Below are 25,124 nucleotides of genomic sequence, written 5' to 3'. Positions count from 1 at the left end.
AAATAGTAAACATTTGTCAATTTGTATGCAAACACCAGAGGTCGAAAGATATATTTCATTGTAAAGATAATGACTGTCTTAATACATTTAGGCAATTACAAGAAAAATCTCACAAACTGAGTTGGCTTACAAAGCAAAGAAACATACTTCTCACAATTCCAGAGGTTGGGAAGCCCAAGATCAAAGAGTTGGCATTTTGTGTCTGGTGTGAGCCGACTTCTTGGCTCATAGGGATCTGTTTGATGTGTCCTCACATGCCCGAAAGAGTGCACATGGGAGTTTCTGACCTTCTTTTTGTAAGTGTTAATTCTGTTGATTAAAACTCCACCCTCATGACCTAATCGCTTTGCAAAGCCCCAACACTTGAAGGCTAGGGTTTCCACACAGTGATTTGTGGGGTGAGGAGCACACGGTCTGCAGCACAGTACACATTCTCTGAGAACAGATTCTGTACAGTGAGTAATGCATGCTAAAGTACCCCAGACCAGCACAAAGTAAGCATAAAATGGCAGAGTGAGAAAATTTTTTAAATAACATAGAGCTCAGATGACCTTACTTCTCCAACCCTCCCTACTTTGGTGACCCCATAGCTGTCACAGTCAGGTTGCTGGCCCTGCAGTCTTCATAGAAGTGAATTTTCCATAGGTTCCTTCCTGGTCCTGGGAATGGGTTGATTTCGTGGATTTTCAAGTGCAACAGAATATATTCATTTTTTATCTTAAAATTTGGGAATAACAGTCCCCAGAGAATCATTGCAGCAGATTTGGGGGTGGGGTGTAACTTCTTCCTACAGCAGATCCTTAAGAAATCTGATTCTTCTTCCTAAATATTAAAAACTGCATTTTGGCCCCTGTCTTCACAAGTGCTCAGGACCGGTGTAACATACATGGTCCATTCTTTGCCTCTGCTTCATCTGGGAAACCTGTCATTGAACTATTTAGTAATAAACTGGGGAATACTTTTGAGAACCCTTAAGGAAGCAGGCATCACAAGGTTATATTTTCTTTGCAAAAGTTAGTATTAGTCCTGCTCCCCCAACGTACTGCCTCTCAGCAGTTCTCAGGGTCTTGAGCGTTTCAAACATGAGTTAGGCTTTCTATTGATGTGGCATATGACCAGAAACGACCTGGACAAGGAAAGGGTTTGACTTACACATCTGGATCACAGTTGGTCATTAAGAAAGCCACAGCAGGAACTTGTGCAGAGGCAAGGAAGTACTGCTAACTTACTGACTTGCCCCCCATGGTTGTTCAGCCTGCTTTCTTACAGGACCCAGGACCACCAGCCCCGGGTTGGCGCCACCCACAGTGGGCTGGGCCCTCCCACATCAGTCACTAATTAAGAAAATATCCTACGGGCATGCCTATAGCTCTGTCTTACTATCTTCTTGAGGCATTTTCTCAATTTAGTTTCCCTCCTCTCATTGTGTCAAGCTGACATAAAACTAGGAAGCACAATCTGTTTTCACGTTTCAGATTTAAAAACATCTTGTTTGGACCTCATGCTTAAGAGACATACCATGATCGTGTGTGTGTGTGTGTGTGTGTGTGTGTGTGTGTGTGTGTGTGTGTGTTGGGGCTAGGGAGTACTTTGGCTGTAGCATTGATTTTTGCCATAGGAACTCCACTGAGAACATGACAGTAGTCCTAGGTGTTTTCCTTTTTACATTAAATCAATTCTGCGTCTTGAGTTTGTGTATCGGTAGTGAGTGAGCTTCACTTAGATTATTGAACTCCTCTTCCTGGTAACAGAGGACTTTGCATAAAACCAGGGCTCATGTGCAGCGGCTTCCCAGCATCATGGCCTAGCCATCCCACAGAAGCATCTTTGATTCCATGCTCCTTGTTCCGCCATTTCTTTCATAGAGGTGCAGGCACACACACTGCCCCACACTCTTTCCAGCCCCTGCTCCCGCTTTTCATTTTGTCTCCTTGTCATTTTCTGTCAGAGATTCAAATTGGCAATCACAGAGAGAGTCCTGTGGGGAGTCCAGTTTGCCATTTGCTAAAACACACTGGAGAGTGGCAGTTGTCACGCGCAAATTAACTGTAGGTTTTTAAAGTCCCCTTTAACCCTGGCTGTGTGCTTACAGTCTTTTCAGCCCAGCCCTGTGAACAACGCATGTTTGCGCAGAGATTATTTGAGAATAGATGCTCTGAAGAGAAGGCTGGTATTCCAGTTAATGCTCTTCCTAAACAAGGCTTGGGTTCACCTTGTGCTCTGCTGGCCCTGTTGGTATCTTGGTGGCCAGGTCAGACTTGCAGCTTCGTGTTGATGTGCATTGAGTCCCTGATAACCTCGACCTCGGGCTGTTTTCTGAAATGTCCTTTGTTTGTATTTCCAGTTCCTTCCATTCCCCTAGACGTACTCTCCGCGTCAAACTCCTCTTCTCAGCTGATTGTGAAGTGGAACCCCCCAACTCTGCCCAATGGTAACTTGAGTTACTACATTGTGAGGTGGCAGCGGCAGCCACAGGATGGCTATCTCTACCGGCACAACTACTGTTCCAAAGGTGAGCTGGGCCAGCAGTGGGCAGGAGGCGGTGTCGGAGGGTACCCGAGCGCCAGTGTGAGAAGCCCGTCCTGTGCCGGGCTTGTTGCTCTGTTGAACAGCGCTGTGCTTGGCTTTCATCCCCACTCTGTTCTTTCTCAGACAAAATACCCATCAGAAAGTACGCGGATGGCACCATCGATGTGGAAGAGGTGACCGAGAACCCCAAGACAGAAGTGTGTGGTGGTGATAAAGGGCCTTGCTGTGCTTGTCCCAAAACTGAGGCCGAGAAGCAGGCCGAGAAGGAAGAGGCTGAGTACCGCAAGGTCTTTGAGAATTTCCTTCACAATTCCATCTTCGTGCCCAGGTGAGTGTCCCCTTTGGAAGTGCTGCATTTGGTGCTATTCAGTGAGTCCCATCTCTTCATTCCCCCACTGCGAGGTAGGAGCACGACATGGAGCCAGCTTAGAGGGTGCAACAGAAGATGATGCCCCTGTGGTCAGCAGAGCTCCTAGAAAGGCTAGCCCTGCAGGAAGGGGTCCAGGACTCATGTCGCAGGAGCAGGGGCGTGTGTGTGTGAGAATTACACCTCAGCCGCATCACCTCCCTCATCTTCACCAAGCACTGCCTGGATCACTTGACTGTCCTTGCCGAAGCCAGTAAAGGGAAAAGCTGAGGTTTGGGCCCATCTCTGCCCTCCCCTCCTCTGTCCTTGGACTCCCTCAACCTGGCTGAGCAGTGATTCAGCGGGACCTGGAATCAGAGTCGGTTTTAAAAGGGACCCAGCTCCAAAGCAGCCGTGTGTTCTATGTATCCATTTTAATCAGGTTTCTTAAGTCGAATGGAGCACTGTCCCAAGATTTCCCTCTGCTCCTGTGTTCTACCCTCAGTTTCTGCAAAGTAAAACTGAAAATAGAAAAAGGGACCAGTAAGATGTCTCAGTGGGTAAAGGCTCCTCCTCCTCAGCCTAAACTCCTGAGTTCAGTCCTCAGAGCCGTATGGTGGAAAGAGAGAGCTGACCCCTACAAGTTGTCTTCTGACCTCTACCCTCATGCTGGGGTAGGGAGGACAGAAGTATATGTGTTAATTTTTTTTTAATAGAAGAAAGGAAAAGTCCATTACCAGCAGAAGGAGAAACTCAGTTGTTCATCTGTACATGGATAGATCAACAAATGGTGGCATAACCATTCGATGGAGTACTAGTTAGCTATAAAACAGAAAGAAATTTTAACTACTGATATAACACGCACAAGCCCTGAAAACTCCATCAAAAATGAAACAAAGCTAGACAGTAAAGAACAAATGCTGTGTGATTTTATGTGTATGAAATAGAAGAGACATGTGGTGAATTAGGGGGTGAGAGCAGGATACAGAGGGAAACGGGTGATCATTCTTTAATAGTAGAGTTTCTGTTTAAGGCAGTGCAGTCTTTAGGAAGCAGTGACGAGGGTCGCACATTTTCACTGTAGCCAAATGTCATTAAATCACATACTTAAAATAGTTAAACACTTGTGTTAGAGATCGTTTTTTTAACTCACCGATTTACTTTATGACAGTTAGAATGATGAGCACGGTTGTTGTGTTTGTTTTTTTAGCATATGTGCTGCCGAAGCAAACACAACACAGTAGGATCTTTTAAAGACCAGAGGAGCCAGTGATGTATGGGAAGGAGATTAAGGAAATGACCCTGGGCTCTCCTGAAAGGCCGTGTACAACTTTGGAGGCTGAAAACTGGTTGGACGGCTAGGTTCAGACCAGTGAGGTGCCCACCCCAGTCCCTATAGTACCTTAGCTGCCTACAGTGCTCCGGGCTTGTTCCCTCCCCTTGTGGTTCCACAAGCCATCAGCAGCTGTTTATCCTGCTGTTACTTTGTCTTTAGTGTCTTTCTTGGATTGTATCCACAAATTTTAAAATGACTTCTTGATATTTGTGAAATCGTCAAAGATAGCCATCTCACTCTGAAGAGTCAATAAGTAAAAAATAAAGACCTATTAGCTCTCGAGGCTCCAGTCCTTTTGAGACTAGAATTCCTGGATTCCTGGCAGCCTTCTTCCCCTCCCCTCCTCTCACAGGCTATGGATTCTCCCACCTGCCTCACTGACCTCAGCTCCTCTTGGTTGGAAGGCTGCTGGGCTGCTGTTGAAGTCAGCTCTGTGGGTCAGGATGCACTACTGTTTTTACCTGTGTTCTCTGTGTATCACATGTGTCTCCTTGAGTTTGAAAGCCAAAAGGCAAGAAAGAAGTCAAACGTGTTTAAAAACTGGATGCAGTGACCTCATGGCAGAGTGCTTGTGGGACGGAGAGAATTGAAGGCAAACAGGAAGCTGGGCAGAAGTTGAGAGCTTAGTGTTTTGCTTTTGTGTCAACTTCTGTTTAGACCAGCATTGAACCTTCTTCACAACACCACCCAGTCACATCAGGATCTCCTAATAGGCCCCTTCCTCCGTGCTGCTGCCCCCCCTGGTGACCGAACATCCAACAATCCACCATAAGAGCCAAGGGAGTACAAACCATAGCAGAAAGCCCCTAACTTTTAGCTGTTTTCAGATGACATCCCTTTTGCTGCTGTGGATATCAAGTGTGGAGCACCAGGTTAAGAGATGGGGCAGCAGAGCTGTGGTTGACCTAGATGTGAATGAAGTATTTGTACTCTCGGCCAGATCCTGCGTGTTAAATGCTGTCACCCTGTCTTACAGCCTGGCTTCTCGGTCCTACAACAAGCCCAAAGTGTAGATATGTATCACCATACTTAGATATTTGGGTTTTGGGTTTGGATTGGTTTGGTTGTTTTTGGTTTTTGCCTCCTACCAAGGCATAGATCTGGCATCCATACACATTGTAGCAAGGCCCCTGGAAAGGAGCATCCTAGGTGACAGGAATGAGTCATGGAGTCTCTTGTGGTGGTACAACTGAATCATCTAAAGACTGTTCCTTCTTTCATGTCATTCTAGGCATAGTTTATTTGGGGGCTAAAGGCAAATAAGTCAGATTGAGTCCGTCTGCAGTGTCTGACTCTGCCTGTGCGTTTATAGTAGAATGGAAGCTAGTATATTATGTTACTTCATGAACTTGGTCTTTGGAAAATGACTTCTGTGGGCCACTATCTTTATATTTCGAGTTATGTCACTAAAACATTGACAAATGTTAAGAGAAACAAGCTTTTCCAATGGTCATAGGTTATTTCTTGAAGTGAGGAAAACTGACGGTACCATGTAGGGGAAGGCGCTTGTTTGTTCCTGGCTGCCCAGACCATGAAATAATCGCACAGAAACTATATTATTTAAATCACTTCTTGGCCAATCACTTAAGTGTATTGCTAGCTAGCTCTTAAATCTTTGATTTACTCGTTTCTATTAATCTGTGTATCACCACGTGACTGTGACTGTGGCTTACCAGCAAGGTTCTAGCTGGCGGCTGCTGTCTTTCTCCTCTGGTGGCTCCATGGCGTCTCACTGACTTCACCTTCTTTGTCCCAATGTTCAGTTTAGTTTTCCCTGCCTAACTCTATTCTGCCCTATCACAGGCCAAAGCAGTTTCTTTATTAACCAATAAAAGCAAGACATATATAGAAGGACTTCCCATACCATTTTTGTGTTTAAATAAAAGGGAAGGTTTTAACTTTAACATAGTAAAATTACATATAACAAAACAGGTATCAAGCAAGAATTACAGTTATAACACTTATACCTACTTTATCTTTTATCATAACTAGGAAAACTATAATTATAACTATCTATTCTTCCACTCCATCAAAGACTCCGGAAGGATATAAGATTAAGTGTGCTGTTAGTCACCCCAATTGAACATGTAGCTGTTGACAAATCTGGACCACCCTGTTTATGTCGTCCCCAGTCTTCTAGTGCCTGTATTGCCTCCCTCCCTAGTCCTGACTCTGTATCCACAGTAACTGCTATGAGTAGACTGCTGAGTGTGCTTGGCCCTGTGACCCAGTTACAAAGCAGGGAGTGGACTGAACATCATTCTTCAATAAATCAAATACAAACAGCCTTTTACATGTAGGCACAGTTTTGTTGTGTTGGTCTTGAAAAGGAGGGAGGCCAGAAACGTATTACTGCTGTTTCGAATGTCTCCCTGTGCTGGGGGGAGGGGTCTTGTTTCTTCCCTTCAGGAAGGTAGGTGGTTTGCTGACAAGTTGGTTTTCAGGGTATGAGCATGGTAGACCAGTACATCGCTCTTCCTTCTCCAACATCAGGAAAACAAATGCCCATTCCTGAGTTTTGAGATGAGGTCCTGCACGGGCAGTTTAGATACTTGTATTAGGGCCTGCCATGTCAGCACCGAGCAAACAACTGTGGTTTTGGTAGCAGATCCGTCAGCTGAGCAGACTGGGGAGCATGCAGCCCTTTCCCTGGCTCTCTCCCTTACCCTTCCAGATGTTGGCTTAGACAGCATCCACAGGCTTGGAGCATGGCTTCCAAGGTGTCTCCCTCTGTCGTATGTGTGCTTTTGCTCCTCTTAGCTGGGCTCTCCTGCACGGAGATCAGTGAGCTCCATATACTGGGCCCTTCTATTCTCTTGCACTCCTAATGTTCTTACCAGGTGGACTGCATCCCACCTGGTGATCTCATCCCTTGCCCAGTCCCAAGCACTGCAGGAATAGCTTCAGCACCCAGCTTTCCCGCCATTCACCCGCAGCTAGCCTGAGGGTGGTGTATCCTCTTGCTTGTCTGATGTTATATTTTTATTTTATTTCCTCTGTTCTTATTGGTGTTGTAAGCCTGGTTTTTAAGGTTTCTGGAGGCAGAGGGATCCCCAGTCATCTTTTTCTGTTGCTCTTATGTTATTTCTCAAGCCAACACAAGTCAATGGCTGAGGCTCCACTCCCTTTACAAGCAGGATATCGGGAGGCCACAGGTACCCACTGCTAAAGGAGAAGCAAAGCCAGGCTTGATGGACTTCCAAGACCATGATGCGTACTAGGGACTGTGGGCATCAATCAGTAGGAACCCCTGTTTTTCAGGAAAATCCCTGGGATTTTAGGTACTTTCTAGCTTTTCAAACCAGGGCATCTTCATTTCAGAGATGATCAAGGAAGCTACTACTGTGGGCCTTTGGGTCCCTTCTGCCCCGTGTATCTTAGGCCTAAGCTACCTCACCTTTCACCTAATCGATCTTGAAAAATTTTTCAAGACAGGGTTTTTCTGTAGCTTTTGGTTCCTGTCCTGGAACTAGCTCTTGTAGACCAGGCTGGCCTCGAACTCCCAGAGATCTGCCTGCCTCTGCCTCCCAAGTGCTGGGATTAAAGGCGTGCACCACCACTGCCCGGCTCTGACCTAATCAATCTTAATTGAGGCGATTTGGTTTATCCTAATAATCAGTCATCAGAGCTGACCAAGTAGCACTGTTGATTGGGTGAAACAGAACAATGCCTGGCTAAGAATGGCTGATGCCTTGTTTCCCAGTAACATTGAAGGACCACTTGTGTGGGTGTAGGTGTGAATGTGGGTGTTTCTGAGGGTACCACAGAGAATGCAAGATGGGTCTTGAAGAAGGAAATCCCCTTGTTATTTGTTGGTTCTCATCCAAGGAGCCTGGAGAGTTTTGTTTATTTCAAGGTTAGGATTTTCTTTTTCTGTTACTTCCATCTTGGCCATAGAAAAGAAAAGGAAGCTGATACCCTTACTAGCTGGCCTTCTCTTCCTTGCAGACCCGAAAGGAAGCGGAGAGATGTCATGCAAGTGGCCAACACCACCATGTCTAGCCGAAGCAGGAACACCACGGTGGCAGACACCTACAATATCACAGACCCGGAAGAAGTCGAGACAGAATACCCTTTCTTTGAGAGCAGGGTGGATAACAAGGAGAGAACTGTCATTTCCAACCTCCGGCCTTTCACTTTGTACCGCATCGATATCCACAGCTGCAACCATGAAGCTGAGAAGCTGGGCTGCAGTGCCTCCAACTTCGTCTTTGCGAGAACCATGCCTGCAGGTACACCGCATTACAGCCTAGTGGGAGAGGCTAACAGCCCATAGATTCAGCCCTACGAATGTGTGGTCATTGGTAAACAACAGAGAGTGTGTTCCCAGGGCCAGCTCCCATCCCAGACTCACTTGAGAAAGTCTTTTCAAGCCTCTGTCAGGGCTCCTACTCATGCTTGGTTCACATGGTGTGCTCGCACAGCCCCACCCTGTTCTATGCACAGCTGAGGGACTTAGCTTGCCATCACTATCACAAAATACCTGAGATAATCATCTTACCAGGAGGAAAGGTTTATTCTAGACTCAGTGTTTGGGAAGCACTTGCCTAATTGCTTTTGGGCTTGTAATGAAACCGCACATCATATGGTCAGTGCATGGTAAAGGAGACTTATTGCCCTTGTGGCAGCCATGGAGAAGAGAGAGAAAGGGCTGCTTCAGTTTCAGCTCCCTAATGCCCTGACCCCTTTCAGTGAGGCACATCTCCTAAAGGGTCTACCTTCTGTCGGTAGTGCCAAGGGCTGGAGACCAAGAATACGAGGCCTTCTTAGCACACCACAGACCTATGGGGGCACTCCAGTTCCCAAGTAAAGCAGCCACCTTGGTTCAGAGGAATCATTGATCCTCGTGATCCATGAGAACAGCCTGTGGGTCTTCTTTTTGCCCCCTCTTCCCTTGTAAGTTAGACATTCCCTGTTACCCAGATGGCCATTCTCCTGTCTTTCAAGCTGGGTAAACTCCCACTTCTCATTTCTGGAAAAGGCATCAAGCAGTGGGAAGAATAAAGGATGGTGGGAACTGGGGGAGAAGGACCTTCTGAAATTGGCTCTGGCATTCACATGCAGCCCTTAGCCTCCTGTGCCTCACAGTTTCCCAGTCCTCTTAGAAAAGACAGAGAACAGCTTATCTCCGAGGGCCTTTCTTAGCTGTTACTTTTATCAGCTTTGGTTCACTGCCTCAGTTTCCAAAGTAAGGCCAGCAGAAGCTGGAAGGGATGATGGCTTCCTAGTTCTGAGCACAGGTTTCCCAGCAGCTGCCTCCAAGGCCAGCATTGTGATTGGTCCTTTCTCCCATATGGGAGCGGCAGTTGCTGTGAGGAGGTGGGCTGAAGAGAGTGGGTGCCACAGCTGGAGCCTCACTGGAGCACCCTGAAACTCACTGCCCTCCTTCAGGGATGCTGTTTGAAGGATTCATTTTTTCTTTAGATTGGAAAAATGGACCTGGAGAAAGTGACTTAGCTTGTCAGGAGTGTTTTCATGTACTCAGTCACAGATTTTCCTGGGAGATGCTGTGGCATCTTGAGATGGCGGGTCATCAGACATGTCCAGTCCTAATCCTCTGCCTTGTGCTAGCAGCCATCTCAGGAGGACCCCTACGATGTCCCTGTGCAGAGTCCTGCATGTACATGAGTTAGGGGAAGAGTCACTCTCATGTGAGCCCATCCTTTCTGGAGACCTAAACCCAATTAATTCAGCTGCTTATTTACATCCTTGTGTAGAAGGAGCAGATGACATTCCTGGACCAGTGACCTGGGAGCCAAGACCTGAGAACTCCATCTTTTTAAAGTGGCCAGAACCCGAGAACCCTAACGGATTGATTCTAATGTATGAAATAAAGTACGGATCACAAGTTGAGGTAAGGCGGGGACTGTGGCCTGCTCTGCGTATGTTTCTGTCAGCCCTGAGAACACATGCTATCACATGTCACTGTTCTCTTGGCTCTCAACAGAGACAGCACAAAGACGGTCAATCATTGAGGATCGGGGTCTTCCCAGAAACCCAGGCACTGTAGAGCAGTAACCGCAGTACAAGGAGCCGGCTGTCCTTCACCTATAATTCACTCACAGTATTGTTGTAGGAGGGCCTTGTGCCACAGATGAGACACATCTTGATAACTTTTCATTCTTCTGGGATTCTGTTCGATTACAAAGATGACTGATTAGAGTTCAGAGTTTTCCCTGTGCCACCTGAAGACTACCATTACAGATGTCATTTCTTCCTTTATATTAACGACCTGGACGATTGCTAGGCAGATGTTGGGCAGCTGGAGCTACCACCATGGTGACGAACTAGCAGGTGTCAGACCTCACGCTTGTAGGAAATTAACACTTATGTTTTATTTCTGTAGGATCAGCGGGAATGTGTGTCCAGACAGGAGTACAGGAAGTATGGAGGGGCCAAGCTTAACCGGCTAAACCCGGGGAACTATACAGCCCGGATTCAAGCCACCTCTCTCTCTGGCAATGGGTCGTGGACAGATCCTGTGTTCTTCTATGTCCCAGCCAAGAGTAAGTCTTATGAGGGGGATGCATGGTAAAACCAAAAGCTGGCTGGGCCAGAACGGGGCTTCTGACGTCTGCTTTTCTGTTAGCACAGAGCTGGCCAGGTTGAGGAGATATCTCATTAGGCAAAATGTACCTGCTTGGAGATCTCAGTTCAGAGCCCCCACATCAAAACCAGGAGTGGTGGTGTGCTTCTGTAACCTTGTTGTTCAGTGAGTTGATATAGCCAGTCTAGCCCATTGGTGAGCTCTGGGGGTCAATGAGAGGCCTTGTCTTGAAAAATGAGGTGGCAAGGCATAAAGGAAGAGCTTTGACATTTACCACTGGTGTGCACACATCTGTGCCCCCACACACACACACCAGAGCTGGGCACCTTTCAGACATGGTCACACTAAGGAACCAGTGTGTGTTATCTGGGATCTCAGCCTGGGACATTCTCATTCATTTTCTCTCTCTCTCTCTCTCTCTCTCTCTCTCTCTCTCTCTCTCTCTCTCTCTCTCATTCATTTTCTTTCTCTCTCTCTCTCTCTCTCTCTCTCATTCATTTTCTCTCTCTCTCTCTCTCTCTCTCTCTCTCTCTCTCTCTCTCTCACACACACACACACACACACACACACACACACACACCAGAGCTGGGCACCTTTCAGACATGGTCACACTAAGGAACCAGTGTGTGTTATCTGGGATCTCAGCCTGGGACATTCTCATTCATTCTCTCTCTCTCTCTCTCTCTCTCTCTCTCTCTCTCTCTCTCTCTCTCTCTCACACACACACACACATACACACACACACACACACACACACACACACACACACACACCAGAGCTAGGCACCTTTCAGACACAGTCACACTGAGGAACCAGTGTGTGTCATCTGGGATCTCAGCCCGGGAAGATGGTGAACCTTGGATCCTTATCCCATGTGGCCAACTAGAAGAGGATAGTACACCTTTGGGGAGCTAGAAGATAACTTTGCTTTCACCCTGACCTATGTGTAGAAGCATTTTGCAAAGCATTGATTTGAACATTTCCATCTCCTGCCTAGGCAGTGAAACCAGCTAGGGCTCAGAGCCAACGCTCAGAAATGACGAGGTGAAAGAAACCCAGGGATCGGCTGGTTTCTCTGCTCTAGGACTCAAATCTACAGGACAGCATCCCAGGCAGAGGCATTCTCCTCCCCTCATCTGTCCAGTGGTGAAAAACAGATGTACTTTTCATCCACCAGGATATGGTGAAAGATACTGTGTTTGTTGTTTGCCCAGAGGCTTGTGGATAAAGTTACAAATTTCACTCAAACCACTGAGAAGACAGGATTCTTAGAAGGCTATTCTATATGGTGATATCATATGTAAAGCTAAATGTTATGAAATGATTAACTACAAGGGCCGCATACTTGTTTGATCCTGAAAATTGAGACTTTTGTTTGGTGAAATTTTGTACATAATGCATTTTTTACATAGTCCCTTTTTATGTCTTACTGGAAACCAGATTTTTCGATCGTTTCATGTTCATGTAAAATATATAAACAAATGATACAATAGGATCAAATGTGAATTTCTTTTGTACCCCACCAGATTCTCAGCTCAGCTTTTGTTGGTGACTAGAATCTTGGGTCAGGGGACTGTTATTTCTTAGCGTCTGTGTCTCTACCAGTCTTCTCTCAATTCCAACAAGGTCTCAACAAATCCAGCAATCCCTGTCCAAGAGAAATGAAGTCAGTGTGTCAAAGGGTTGCGCATTCTCTTGCTTATTGCAGCACTAGTCACAATAGCTAAACAATGGAAATAACCCAAGTATCTACCAGCAGAGGAGTGGGTGAGATGTGGTTCATGTCCATAGCAGAGTGCTCATCTGTTAACCAAAGGGAATGTTGATGTTTGCAACAACACATGTGCATGAATGAAATTAGCCAGGTTCAGAAAGGTAAATACACATAACCTTGCTTACATGTAAAGTAAATCTAAAAGGGGGAGATCACCGAGAGTCCCACAGGTTCCCTGGGGAACTCAACTTAAAGGATGTTGGTCAAAGGATACACCATTTCAGGTAGATAGAAGGAATAAGTTCAAGAGATGAATTGTAACATTAACTATAATTAATAAAGCAGTCTTTATTGCTAAGAAAGTGTTAATCACCCCAAGAAATGGTTGTGATGTGAGTTGATGCTTATGTTAATTAAGTTAATGTACACATGCTTCAAGAATATGTTGTATATGGTAAATGTGTATTTATAAGATATGTAATTTTATGTTGGTTAAAACTCTGATAGTCCACCTAGTCATTTCCAGGTGTTGAAAGATGCGCTTAAAAATCCTCCTAGTGACTGATAACAAAAGGACAGAGATGAATAGAATTATAAACAGTAAGCTAAGATTCTTTTATGTGCTGCTGCCAGGCCTCGGTTTAGGTTTTAGGAATAATGAGGTAGAGAATTCTGGCAGTTACAGTCTGAATTTTCTCATTTATTCCAGGTAGCCCGGTCTCAACAGCTAACTTAGTGCTCATTTTTCATTGCGATGTTACAGTAGCTCTTCATTTTGACAAATGTGTGAGGTAATTAGAGGGAGAGGAAATCTCTTTTGGCTCACAATTTTTGGAAATTGTAGCCCATGGTCAGTTGGCTCTGTTACTTTCGGACTGTGCTGAGGCATCACAAGCCGGGAATACATGATGAAGCAAGGCTATTTCTTCCCCAAATAAAAGGACCAGGTGTCAGGGTTCTCTCAAAGGATGCATACCTTCCAATCACCTGACTTCCTCCGAGATCTACCTCCTAAGGTTGCCACTACCTCCCAGTAGTGCCCCAGGCTGTCTACCAAGCCCTAAACATCCAAGTCTTTGGGGGGACATTTACCCTCTGACCACAGTACAAAGTGCCACCTCACCAATAGTAGAGCCCCGCTGTTTCTACGAATCTGTCCAGGCTTGGTTATAGTCCCCCCCAACCCTTCCCCAGACTTCTGCTTATTCCTAGAGCACACAGCCTAGGTAGTGTTCTGAAGTAGCAGTCTTGGCTTCTGGAGCTGAGTGAGCCTGGCTATGCTTAGGAGAGGACATGTTTGTAGCAGTCTTTGCCGTCCCATTTGTAACAGCAAGACTGGGGTGCTACTAGGGAGTCTACGAAGCCCTCTGGTGGGGTTTCTTCGGTGGAAGTTGGCACACCCGCCGCCGAGGGGTTGAAGCTGCATGCTAGCTCTCTCTGCTCCTGGGACGTTTTCCTTGGTTCTGACAAGACTCTGCAGCTGCGGTTTAGTGTGCTTCCCTGTGTTTAGTCCTGGGAAGAGGGATGCCCTGAAAGCTTCGCACCACCACGTGCTGTTTCTAAGGAACTCCGTGTGCTTGAGTCCTATTACACTCCTCTTCAGATTTCTCCCCTTTCAGCCTTTTCTTGAGGACCAGTTGCACAGACAGTTTCCTAGCAGTTTTGTTCTTCTGGATGTGTTCCAGTTTCTCCGCGTCCCTGTTGAAATGGGAAACTCAGAACACAGCGCAGCCCGACCACTGGTCTCAGTGATCAAAACGCAAGAACTCTCCAAGGGGCAGGAGAAGCTGTGGTGGGAGCTCCTCAGTAGCAGTGATACCTTGGAATAATTCTAGGAGTTGGAAGGTGCCAAACCTCACTCCTTTCAAAAGATATTGGATTAAAAAAGAGATTTAATATGAAAAATGAATTCAGCCTGGCTGTGGTTGTGCACACCTTTAACCTCAGCACTCTGGACTCAGAGTCAAGCGGATCTCTGTGAGTTTGAGGCCAGCCTGGTCTACAAAAACTAGTTCCAGGCAGACTCCAAAGCTACAGAGAAACCCTGTCTCGAAAAACAAAACAAACAAAGAAATGGATTCAGCCTTTGTAATAGCTCAAGAATAAATAGATTTTAGGAATGTACTAACCATGCTGATGAGAGAATTACAGTCTGTGAAGATGTCTCCAGTGAGTTCCCAGCTCCTTTCCAAATAGACATTCCTATTATTTACTATTGTGTGTGCAGTGTGCACACTTGTGGGCTTTTATGTCACGGCGGCCCACATGGAGAGGTCAGACGACAGCTCTGAGGAGTTGGTTCTCTTCTCCCTTGACATGGGATCCAGGGATTGACCTCAGGTTGCCAGGGTGACCCAGCAGGTGCAGGTAAAACCTGCAAAGCCATCCCATTGGCACTAGTGTAGACATGTCTTCTAGGGTGTCTGGAGTTGCTGTGGGCTTCTTATTAACAAACGTGAAATCCAGGATGCTGCCATCTGAGTACCTCTGTCCTTTCAATTCCGTATCCGTACCCCATTGGTCACTCGGATAAGCACTCAAGGACATCCTCTGCTTTCCAGCCACTCATCTTGTTTGTTTGTTTGGTTTTCCATTTTAACTGAAGTCTTACAGATTCTTTCTGATACATAACTGGTATCTGGCCTCTCTGTTGCCGTGCTCACCACCATTATGAGCAAGCACTACAGGAGGACCAGGCCTTCACTTGAGAACTTGGCTTGCCCTTTGCCAGTGCAACCCCGGGAAAATTGGCCAACGCTCTGATCTTGCTTATAAGAGGATTTCTTCCTGAGTCTGAACCAAGCAATGCACAACATTCCCAGGGAGAATAGCATGTTCTCCTAACTCCTCCTAGACCTGGCAGTGCGCCTGGTCCCCCACTGTCCCCCCCCACACCTATCTCCCCAGTACATGAGTGAGTCTGACCAGTTTACTTCTGCCCTTGAGAGAGTTCACTGGTGCTTTATTTTTTTTTTACTATTTTATTTTTAATACTTCAGCTGCAGTTTTTTGAGAATTTCTTACTGTATTTACTCAGTACTGTGTTAAATCAGTACTGTATTTACATCATGTCCACCCCCTTCCTCTCCCTCGACTCCTCCCATGTCCCCGTCTGTCTTCTTTAATCGTTGCTGTTACACAACGCACACATACATATTTATATAGAGAGAGGACTTGCCAAGCCCATTTAGTGCTATCTATATGTATATGTGTTTAGGGCTGACCGCTTGGGGTTGGATAACCTATCAGGGAGCTTATGCCTGGATAAAACTGATTCTTTCTCCCAGCAGCCGTTAATTGCCTGCATGTAGCTTTTCATCTAACAGCGGGGTCTTATGAGATTTCCCCTCAACCTGTAAGCATGTCAGCTGGTGCTGTCATTATGCAAGTCTTATTTAGGTAGCCGTGTAGTTGAGAATTTATGTATGCAGCTCTTACATAGAAAAGGTACCATCTCTCCACAGACTTACCGCCTGCTTTACTGTAGTGTTCTATATGAGTTTTCCTTGTAGGGGTTGCGATGCACATGCATCCCTTGGAAATGGGTACCCCACAATTTGCTGTTCTCTGCATTTTGACCAGTTGTAGTTTTCTCTAATGCTCTCCATCTCCTGCTGAGAAGAAGAAAAAAAACAAGCTTCTTTGATGAGGACTGCGAGCGGCACTCATCTGTGGGTGTAAGCATACGTATGCAGAATGTAGTTAGAAGTATACGGGTTTAGGAAAGCAGTAGTAATAGTGGGTTCTTTCCTAGGGTCCCTGACCTCATCAGGCACAGATAGGCTAGGTTTACAGTGTCAGGCAAGAATTTCCTCCTGGTGAGCAGGTCTTAAGCCCAGTTAGAGAGCTATTGGTTGCCCCAAGATATAAGTGCCACTGTTATACGCTCGGAGAGATCTTGAGCCCCAGTCATTGTTGCGGTTCATAGGCTTTACTGCCTAGGCACTGACTGCTTTTAGTCTGCAAAATAGGATGGGAAACGATTTACCTTGAACTAAGCCTCTTCATCAACCACCATCTGTAAACCCCCCCCCCCCCCCCGAGGCTGTTTCCGTGAGGAAAAGCATACCTTTCTCCCTCAAGACATAGGCTGAAGGACTTTTCCTGGAGGGCATCCCCTGTCTTCCTGTCTCTTCTTTTCCTTACGCATTCTTGCCCAGTCCTCATTTATACTTCTCCACCTATCTGCATCCTGAGTTCTTGTGTCTGGCGGAAGTTTCAGAGTTAGAGACCTGAACCCCTGAAACCCATCGTCTGCCACACGGGTACCGTTAGCAAGTTCTGTGGCCAGCTCTATGGCCTTAGACTTGAATTGGTTTTGCATATTTGTAGAAGATTCAGAGCAACATTGGCAAGAAGTATCCAGTGGCGGGGTGGGGGGCAAGCTATCCATGGAACTTCCGTAAAGACCAGCATAACATGAGTAGTTAGTATGTGTGTAAGAGTCCATTTTGCTTCAGCAAATATGTGCGCTTCCACAAAACTACATAAAAAAAATCACTTGCCTTCAGGCGGTCATTCCAGCTCTTATTTCAGAATATGCAGTCCTTAAAGAGAATATAGTCCATCAGTCTGTATTTATTTACCTTTTCCTCTGAGTGGTTCAGTTTGTTTTCTGGGCTAGTCTTGACAACACCTTGAAGATTCCTAGAGTGTGAGGGAGGAGTAAGGGCTTCTCCAGAAATGGTTTTTTATCATACTTCCAACCATAGATAAAAGCAAGACAAGCCAATTATTCACCTCCTGACACCTTCCTGTTTCCCCTTGTTTCCGCAGCGACGTATGAGAACTTCATGCATCTGATCATCGCTCTGCCAGTAGCCATCCTGCTGATTGTGGGAGGACTGATAATCATGCTGTATGTCTTCCATAGAAAGAGGTGAGTGTCTGGGCCAGCAGAAGACGGTAGTTGGAGCCAAGTGGTTTGACAGTTTGGAGTTGAACATAGATCGTCCGTGGGGGAAAATACTGTGTGGACTGGACAACCCGAGTTCCTATTCGGACATTCTCCAGAGGCAAAAAGAACATTTTCTAATGATTAACAACAGGAAGGGGGCATGCTTCTTTCTCAATACCCATCTTCCCCCTTTTTTTTTGGATTTTTGAGACAGGATTTCTCTGTGTAGTCCTGGCTGTCATGGAACTCGCATTGTAGACCAGGCTGGCCTTGAACTCACCAAGATCCTCCTGCCTCTGCCTCCCAAGTACTGCCACCAACCAGCTCCCATCTTTCCCTTTTTGGCTGTAGTGGTGCACAGATTACTATCCTGTAAGGAGCTTCCCCAAGCTCTTCTATCAAGGGAGCCTTGTTATTTCCAGTGAAGCAAAGAAACAAATGCTTCTTTAATTTAATTTTTTTCTTTTTTATTGAAAAAAAAATTTCTGCCTCCTCCCAGCCTCCATTTCCCTCCCCCTCCTCCCACTCCTCTCCCCCCTCACTCCTCTCCCCCTCACTCCACTCCTCTCCCCCTCCCTCTCCAGTCCAAAGAGCAGTCAGGGTTCCCTGCCCTGTGGAAAGTCCAAGGTCCTCCCCCCTCCATCCAGGTCTAGGAAGGTGAGCATCCAAACTGGCTAGGCTCCCACAAAGCCAGAACATGAAGTAGGATCAAAACCCAGTGCCATTGTCCTTGGCTTCTCATCAGCCCTCATTGTCCGCCATGTTCCAGAGTCTGGTTTTATCCCATCAAATGCTTCTTTAAAAACTCTTATCTGAGGCCACCGATGGAGCTGAAGGGCCTGACCTCAGATATCTGCTGGCCCACAGGGTCTGAATCAGGAATGCAGACCAAGGTTCCATTAGCAGTGAGCATGCTTTCTGTGTCTTCCTCAAGACAACTCATGAAACAGGAAGAAGAAGACAAAGATGAAAGTGTTTACAGTAATGTGTAGAGATGGGGTTGTTGACCTGGATGTCATCTTTTTTTGACAGAAACAACAGCAGGTTGGGCAATGGAGTGTTGTATGCCTCTGTGAACCCCGAGTATTTCAGCGCAGCTGATGGTAAGGATCCTGATCAGGGTAGGGGAATATGGGATCTTGGTGTTACTACCTGGATAAAAAGCTTTGCTTAATTTTGAAGTTCTGCTGTCGTGTGATCTGCCTTTGATAGCATTTCCTTTTTGTCTCTTAATAACATTTTTAACACTCAGTGACCTTGTCAAAAATTCTGGGACTCCCAGATGTCCCAGTGAAAACCAGGCTCTGCAGGTATTTAAGGGTAGACTAGAAGTCAGTTCACTCGATTGCTTGAAATGGTACAGCGGAGTGAAAGAAACCTGGCTGCTATCCGCCTCGTCAGAGGATGAGCTGCAGCTGACCTGGAGTGCGGCGTGGCTTCAGCTCGGGCCCGGCTCCAGTTCTTCCCATACCAGTCAGGGCTATGTGGCTATGTATGATCGTGGAATCCCTCTGCTATTCTGTCCTGATTGGGGTTATACAGCCATTACCCCATTTATAGTCCCCTTAGCAGTAAATGAAAGTCATTTAATTAAACGGCTCTGACTTGGAACCTTGGTTGTACCTATTGGTTGTTTCTTCTTTTGTCTTTTTAACTGTCTCTTTATTACCTAGTGCCTAACTTCAGACATTTTAGCTAAGTTGGGGAGAAGTCCTGTAATGCTATCCTTTCCAAAAACTACCCCATTTCCTCACTAAGCCCCTGTCGCGTTTCTCACACCTATCCTATGCAGGCAGGGAAAGAATCTCTGAGAAGGACTTGTTCAGGCTCACACAACCGAACAGTAGGAAGTCAGGAAGAGGGGGCATCCCCCAGTCCCTCCACCTGAATTCTGATAATGTAGTGTTTGGAAAAACTGTGAGGTTGCCAGGGCAGGGAGGGAAGTTGTAACCAGGTCTGGCAGGGAATGCACAGGGGCTTGAGTGTGGTGGATGCCTTCAGGGGAAATGTTGTTCTGCTGTCTTCTTGCTGCAGAAATGTAAGTTGATGTGCAAGAGAAAAGAAACAAGATTATTCTGATTGGCTTTCCTGTTCAAATACAAAAACAGAAAAACACTTGGGTAAAAGCCCTGTGTAAATCTGTACGGTTTTACTATGGCTTCTTTAATCATTTCTAACTGAATTATGTTTATAGTAAAGCCAATCAAAGACAGCCTCTTCTGAATTTGAATCAGGTGCAGAATAATGATGTCATTTCTGTTTACCAAAGGTCTCATGGAGTTATTTTTTAAATAGGCGTACATGCGTATGTTTGTGTCTGTAAAGCATAGAAAATACCGTAGAAGGGTGTGTACCACACTTAAGAGCATAGTTACTTATGGAAAAGATCTTCCTCCTTTAAAAATAAACAAAGCAGGTTTGGATATATAGCTTAGTGGTAGAACATTTGCCTACCAGAACCCAGGCTCTCTCCCCACACCACCAAAAACAAAAAAGCAAACAAGCAAAATTAAGAAGCCCCAAATGCAGGGCCTTCCTATAGAGCCTTACTATGTAATACAGGCTAGCTTCAAACTCCTGGGCTCAAGTGAGCCTCACACCCACCTCTGTCTCCTAAGCAGCTGAACCACACAGCCATGGTGTCCAGCCCAGTAACTGCTTTTGTAAAAAAGCAATGGTGTGGGGGGGGAGGGGCTAGAGAAATAGTCTTGCTGTCCTTCAAAGCAAAGCAAGAAAAATCTTGTCGCCACTCAGGCCAACAGGTGAGAACATTGTCACCTCATCTGAACTTAACTTACTTGTCCTTTTGACAAGCACCAGCCACAGCCATTTTCCTCAAAGAGCTACAAAGTGACATTGCAGATCAGAGGTGCTTACAGACTTCTTTCTCCAAAATTAATCTGCATGTCGCTGTTGTCAAGAGTGCACTAAGAATCCCCTGCAGGAAAGCCCCGATAACATTGTGTGCACTTAGGAACCACTCTGCCTGCTGAAGCTGAGGTATGCTGGCTAAAGTCAGCTGCTGGATTGAGTTTAGAAAAGGGTTTGCGGGCATTAGCTTCAGGGACCTCCCAAGGAATGGATGTGGTTGGCTTTAACTCCATGTTCTACTCCATGTTCTACGGCAAGGGACCTCCCAAGGAATGGATGTGGTTGGCTTTAACTCCATGTTCTACTCCATGTTCTACGGCAAGGGACCTCCCAAGGAATGGATGCGTTTGGCTTTAACTCCATGTTCTACGGCAAGCCACGTAGTTAATGCTCACTAACAGCTAGCCTGGATCCTTGGAGATAATAAATGGAGACAGGGACCCCCATCCTTACTGAGAGATTATAAAGACCGCATTTCCTGTGCTCTCCTAAACAAGATCAGCCTCTGCGGACTCACAAGCCATCTGAGCCCGGTGGAGGACAGAATTCTTGTTAAGAAATTCCCAGACTTGTGTGTGCCATTGTAATGATCTGATACAAAAATGTGCATAGGAGCCAGGTGCATTGGCACACACCTGTAATCCAAGTGCTGAAGAGATTGAGGCAGCAAAATTGTAAATTCAAGGGCAGCAAGTTCGAGTCCAGCCTGAACTATCTAGTGAATTTCTGTCCCAAAATAGATGTTTTAGTCAGCGTTCTATTAACTGTGAAGAGACACCATGACCACAGTAACTCTTAAAAGGAAAGCCATTAATTGGGCTTTGCTTACAGTTTCAGAGGTTTAATCCATTACCGTCATGGTAGGAAACATGGTGGTATGCAGGCAGATATGGTATTGGAAAGTAACTATGAGTTCTGCTTCAGGACCCATAGGCAGCAGGCAAAGAGGAAGACACTGGGCCTGACTTGAGCATTTGAAACCCAAAAGCCACCTTCAGGGACATACTTCCTCCCCAAAAGGCCACACTTCCTAATCCTTGTCAAGTAGTGGCACTTCCTAATGACCAAGCATTCAAATCTATGAGCCTTTGGGGTTCGTTCCTATTCAGACCACTACAAATGTGTATGTTACAGTCTTCAGAATATAAATTGGTGTTGTTCCCCATATCAAATTTATAATAAACATCCTTCCTTTCAGGCATCACTTAAAGGTAAGTTCCTGTCATATGAGGATGTTAGAATGCTATGGTAGCCTGCTAGTGGCCTCTCACCTCCAACTGCAGCTCAGCGTCTAAAAGCATCAAAGCAAACGCAGCCACAATTCCCTTCCAAGTCTCGTCTGAACCAGGACTTCCTTCTTGCTTCGAGGCAGTATCCGCTGGCCATCCTTATTAGATGAGCTGTCAGTGTCCATGCTCGATGATGGTTCTAGTGGGATGCGTATTCTTTTTACAGATCCCATGTGTTAGTTTAATATGATTTCAGTTCTCACTCTACCCACTGAAGTTGTGTAACGGCGCTTGTGTATGATTTCTTACTAGCTTTTTTTTTTTCTCGCCGTCTTTTCTTCCTAAAACTGTTCTTTTTTTTTTTTTTTTCTCAAACCAGATCAGATATAACCAACAGTGGAAGCTGGAGAAAGAATTCTGTTCAGGTTCCTGTCAGGGAGGTCACGGAGGTTACAGAGTCCAGGCCAAAGTCCTCCTCAGTCCCAGACCTCACTTGCCTCTCTAGAGATCCCCTGCAGGGGGATCCGGAGCCTCTCCCTCGTTAGGCAGGCATTCTACTACTGAGCTACAGCCTCTGGGTTTAGTTTTGTTTCTTTGGTTAGATGCTTAAAACTTTTATTTTTAAAAATTTATACATTCTGGGTCTAAAGAGGATGGCTCAGGAGTTAAAAGCACTGGCTACTTTTCCAGAGGACCCTGATGTGATTGCCAGCACCCACGGCAGCTCACAACCATCTGTATCTCCAGTTCCACGGGATCTGATACGGATTTCTGTCCTCCTCAGGCATTGTCTGTATACATATGCAAGCACGTGCACACATGCAGGCAAAACACCCGTATATAAAACTGATTTTTTTTTTTTAAAAACCACTATGTATTCCAGTAATTCGCATCACTTGAACAGCAGAACAGCAGTGCTAGGATTAAATGGCATTGTATAGTCTGCAGGGCGCTTTAAGCTTTAGAGTTCCCCTGTAGTTTTCATTACCTCGCACCCTGTTTCTTCCTTCATCAACATGCGCGTTCTCCTTCCACTCAGATGGGCAAGGCAGGCACAGTCTCCATCCTCACTAGTTCTCCCTTCTTTGCTGTGAGATGGGCAGCATGGTCCCTCACATGTGCTCCCACCTCTTGGCAGCTTCCAGAGGAAACAGGCAGGCAGTGTTTGTGGTACACACGGCATTCCTGCAGCACGTTCCTCTACCGTTCTCCCACTCGCTTCTGCTCCTCTGTCATTTCTTTTGAAGCCTGAGGAGTTTTCTCTGGAGTTTCTGCCTTCTTTACTTTTGTTTCTCTGAGTTTCTCCATCTCTGCCATATTGGGTTTGTCCAACATGGCTGTGGAAAGAGTGGGATGAGGTACATGAACTAAGAGTCTGATCAGCACAGTGGTCCTTGACTTTAGGAAACATGGTTTCACTAGTAGTCCAAGCTGTCTTCAAAGTAACAAGCCCCTCTCTAACCTCCATCCCCCAAATACTGGCATGGACTCACAGACAAGTGCTACCACTGTGACTAGTAGTTATGTTTTTAAGAGTAAAGCAAAGCTGATGTAATAAATTTTAGTTACATTTTTTATTTAACCTAATACATCCAACAGTCAGTTTTAATATAAAAGTAATCTTTTTAAACCTATTTTTAACCAAGTCTTTGTAATGCAAGGCTAGAAAAATGGCTTAGTCGTCAAGAATACTTGCTGATCTTCAGGAGAAACTCGGGTTCAGTTCCCAGCACTCACATGAAGAGGCCCACACCCATCTGTAACTTGGCTTCAGAGAATCCAGCACTGTTGTCTGGCCTCCCCAGGCATCCAAACACTGTAGCACCCACACATACACACACACACACACAGTGAAAGAAAGAGATTGATTTGTTTCACATGTACAAGTAAATAAAAATAGGTCAGCCTGGTCTACAAAGAGAGTTCCTGGACAGCTAGGGCTGTCACATTCAAATAAATAAATAAATATGCTTCTAAAGGGCTAGGTGGTAGTGGTGAATGCCTTTAATCCCAGCACTTCGAGGCCGGCCTGGTCTACAAGAGCTAGTTCCAGGACAGGCTCCAAAGCCACAGAGAAACCCTATCTGAAGAAAAATAAAAAACAAAACAAAACTTCTAAAGGTTATCTTGTTTTGTTTTGTTTACTTGTTTTAAACAAGTCTTTGAAAGAGGGTGGACGTTTTACTTACAGCACGCATCAGTTGGAGCAGCCATGTTCATAGTCTCAAAAAGCCAGCCTTGGTGTCAGATGCTCTGTTGACTAGCATAGGTCGAGAGTCCGTGAAGAGGAGGCTTCTGACCTCTAGGCTCATCCGAGAAGGAGGAGGTTACCTCTCCTCACACACACTCTGGACCTTTACCTTCCCATCCATTCACACATTCTCTCTCTCTGACATCATTTTAATGCCTTGATGAAGATGGGCAAAAATTCCTTCTTTGTCTCCTAGGGTTAATTTGCTTTTTTATTTTGTTTGGCTGGGGCTTTTTTGTTCTAGGGAAGGAAAAGGGAAGCACTGCTTTCTTCCCTGTCTTTGGTTTCTTTGTTTCCTTCAGGTTCTTAGATGCTGGTACCACCCTCAAAGTGTCATGGAGTCCTCAAGGAGATTGAGTGTCTGTCTTTGACTGTATTGTGCCTTAGTACTTCCCTCAGGGTTTTAGGGAACAGCATCTTCTATTTTCTAGTCTGTGTAGGGGCTGTTTCCATGCCTGTTCCAATCTCCATCTCTTACTCCCTAGTGTACGTGCCCGATGAATGGGAGGTCGCTCGAGAGAAGATCACCATGAACCGGGAGCTTGGACAAGGGTCCTTCGGGATGGTCTACGAAGGAGTGGCCAAGGGCGTGGTCAAGGATGAACCTGAAACCAGAGTAGCCATCAAGACGGTGAATGAGGCTGCAAGTATGCGTGAAAGAATCGAGTTTCTCAACGAGGCCTCGGTGATGAAGGAGTTCAACTGTCACCACGTGGTAAGAGAGTATCTGACAGGGACAGAAATATTCCTAGGGCTCCTTCTGTGCCCTCGGCCACAACGCTGGGCTTGCTGCCTTGCCTTCTACCCAGTGGACACTTTCCCTGTTACTTTCCTTCCTGTGGCCCACAGACCTTTGAAGTGAAGGCCTCACCCTCTCACCAGAACTCTGCTCCTGGCCACAGGCCCTGGCACCACACAGTTCCAACAGGCATAGGTCATCCTATGGGATGCCCTACCCCTCTGAATCCTTCTCTTCTTGATTCCTCCAGGTTCGCTTGCTAGGTGTGGTGTCCCAAGGCCAGCCTACCCTGGTCATCATGGAACTAATGACACGTGGAGATCTCAAAAGTTATCTCCGGTCTCTAAGGCCAGAAGTGGAGGTCAGTTTTGATTCTCGCCGTATTGCCCTCCCTGTTCCGTTTCCGTCAAGAGCTCCCTTGTAGGATACTGGTTTTTAAATCCTTTTACTTCTCAGCCTGGATCCAGGTGGGCCGGAATCTGTGTGAGAAGATCTTATCTGTCTTTGGATCCTACCCAGTCCACCTCAAGCATCTCCATGCTCTTGTTTCTGCATTCCCTCTACCCCTGCCCATATCTCATGACAACCCCCAGCAGCCCTGGGATATATTAGGGCCAACCCCTCCCACAGCCTTTGTACTCACCCCAAATAGCCTCAGATACTGA

General features: G+C 46.0%; 1 protein-coding gene across 1 annotated transcript in view; it reads left to right on the top strand.

Annotated features, from left to right (window-relative positions):
* The window catches only part of Igf1r (insulin like growth factor 1 receptor), a 279,154-nt gene that overhangs the window by 228,390 nt on the left and 25,640 nt on the right, over positions 1-25,124 (top strand). Inside the window, exons 9-17 of the mRNA XM_057755916.1 lie at positions 2,345-2,512; positions 2,653-2,857; positions 8,160-8,443; positions 9,929-10,065; positions 10,558-10,717; positions 17,249-17,351; positions 18,402-18,472; positions 24,206-24,435; positions 24,710-24,820. Of these exons, the coding sequence (XP_057611899.1) occupies positions 2,345-2,512; positions 2,653-2,857; positions 8,160-8,443; positions 9,929-10,065; positions 10,558-10,717; positions 17,249-17,351; positions 18,402-18,472; positions 24,206-24,435; positions 24,710-24,820 (1,469 nt within the window). The remainder of the gene's footprint in view (positions 1-2,344; positions 2,513-2,652; positions 2,858-8,159; positions 8,444-9,928; positions 10,066-10,557; positions 10,718-17,248; positions 17,352-18,401; positions 18,473-24,205; positions 24,436-24,709; positions 24,821-25,124) is intronic.

Source organism: Chionomys nivalis, chromosome 23 (assembly GCF_950005125.1).
Source record: "Chionomys nivalis chromosome 23, mChiNiv1.1, whole genome shotgun sequence".
NCBI lineage: Eukaryota > Metazoa > Chordata > Mammalia > Rodentia > Cricetidae > Chionomys > Chionomys nivalis.
This window is presented reverse-complemented; position numbering and strand designations above follow the sequence as displayed.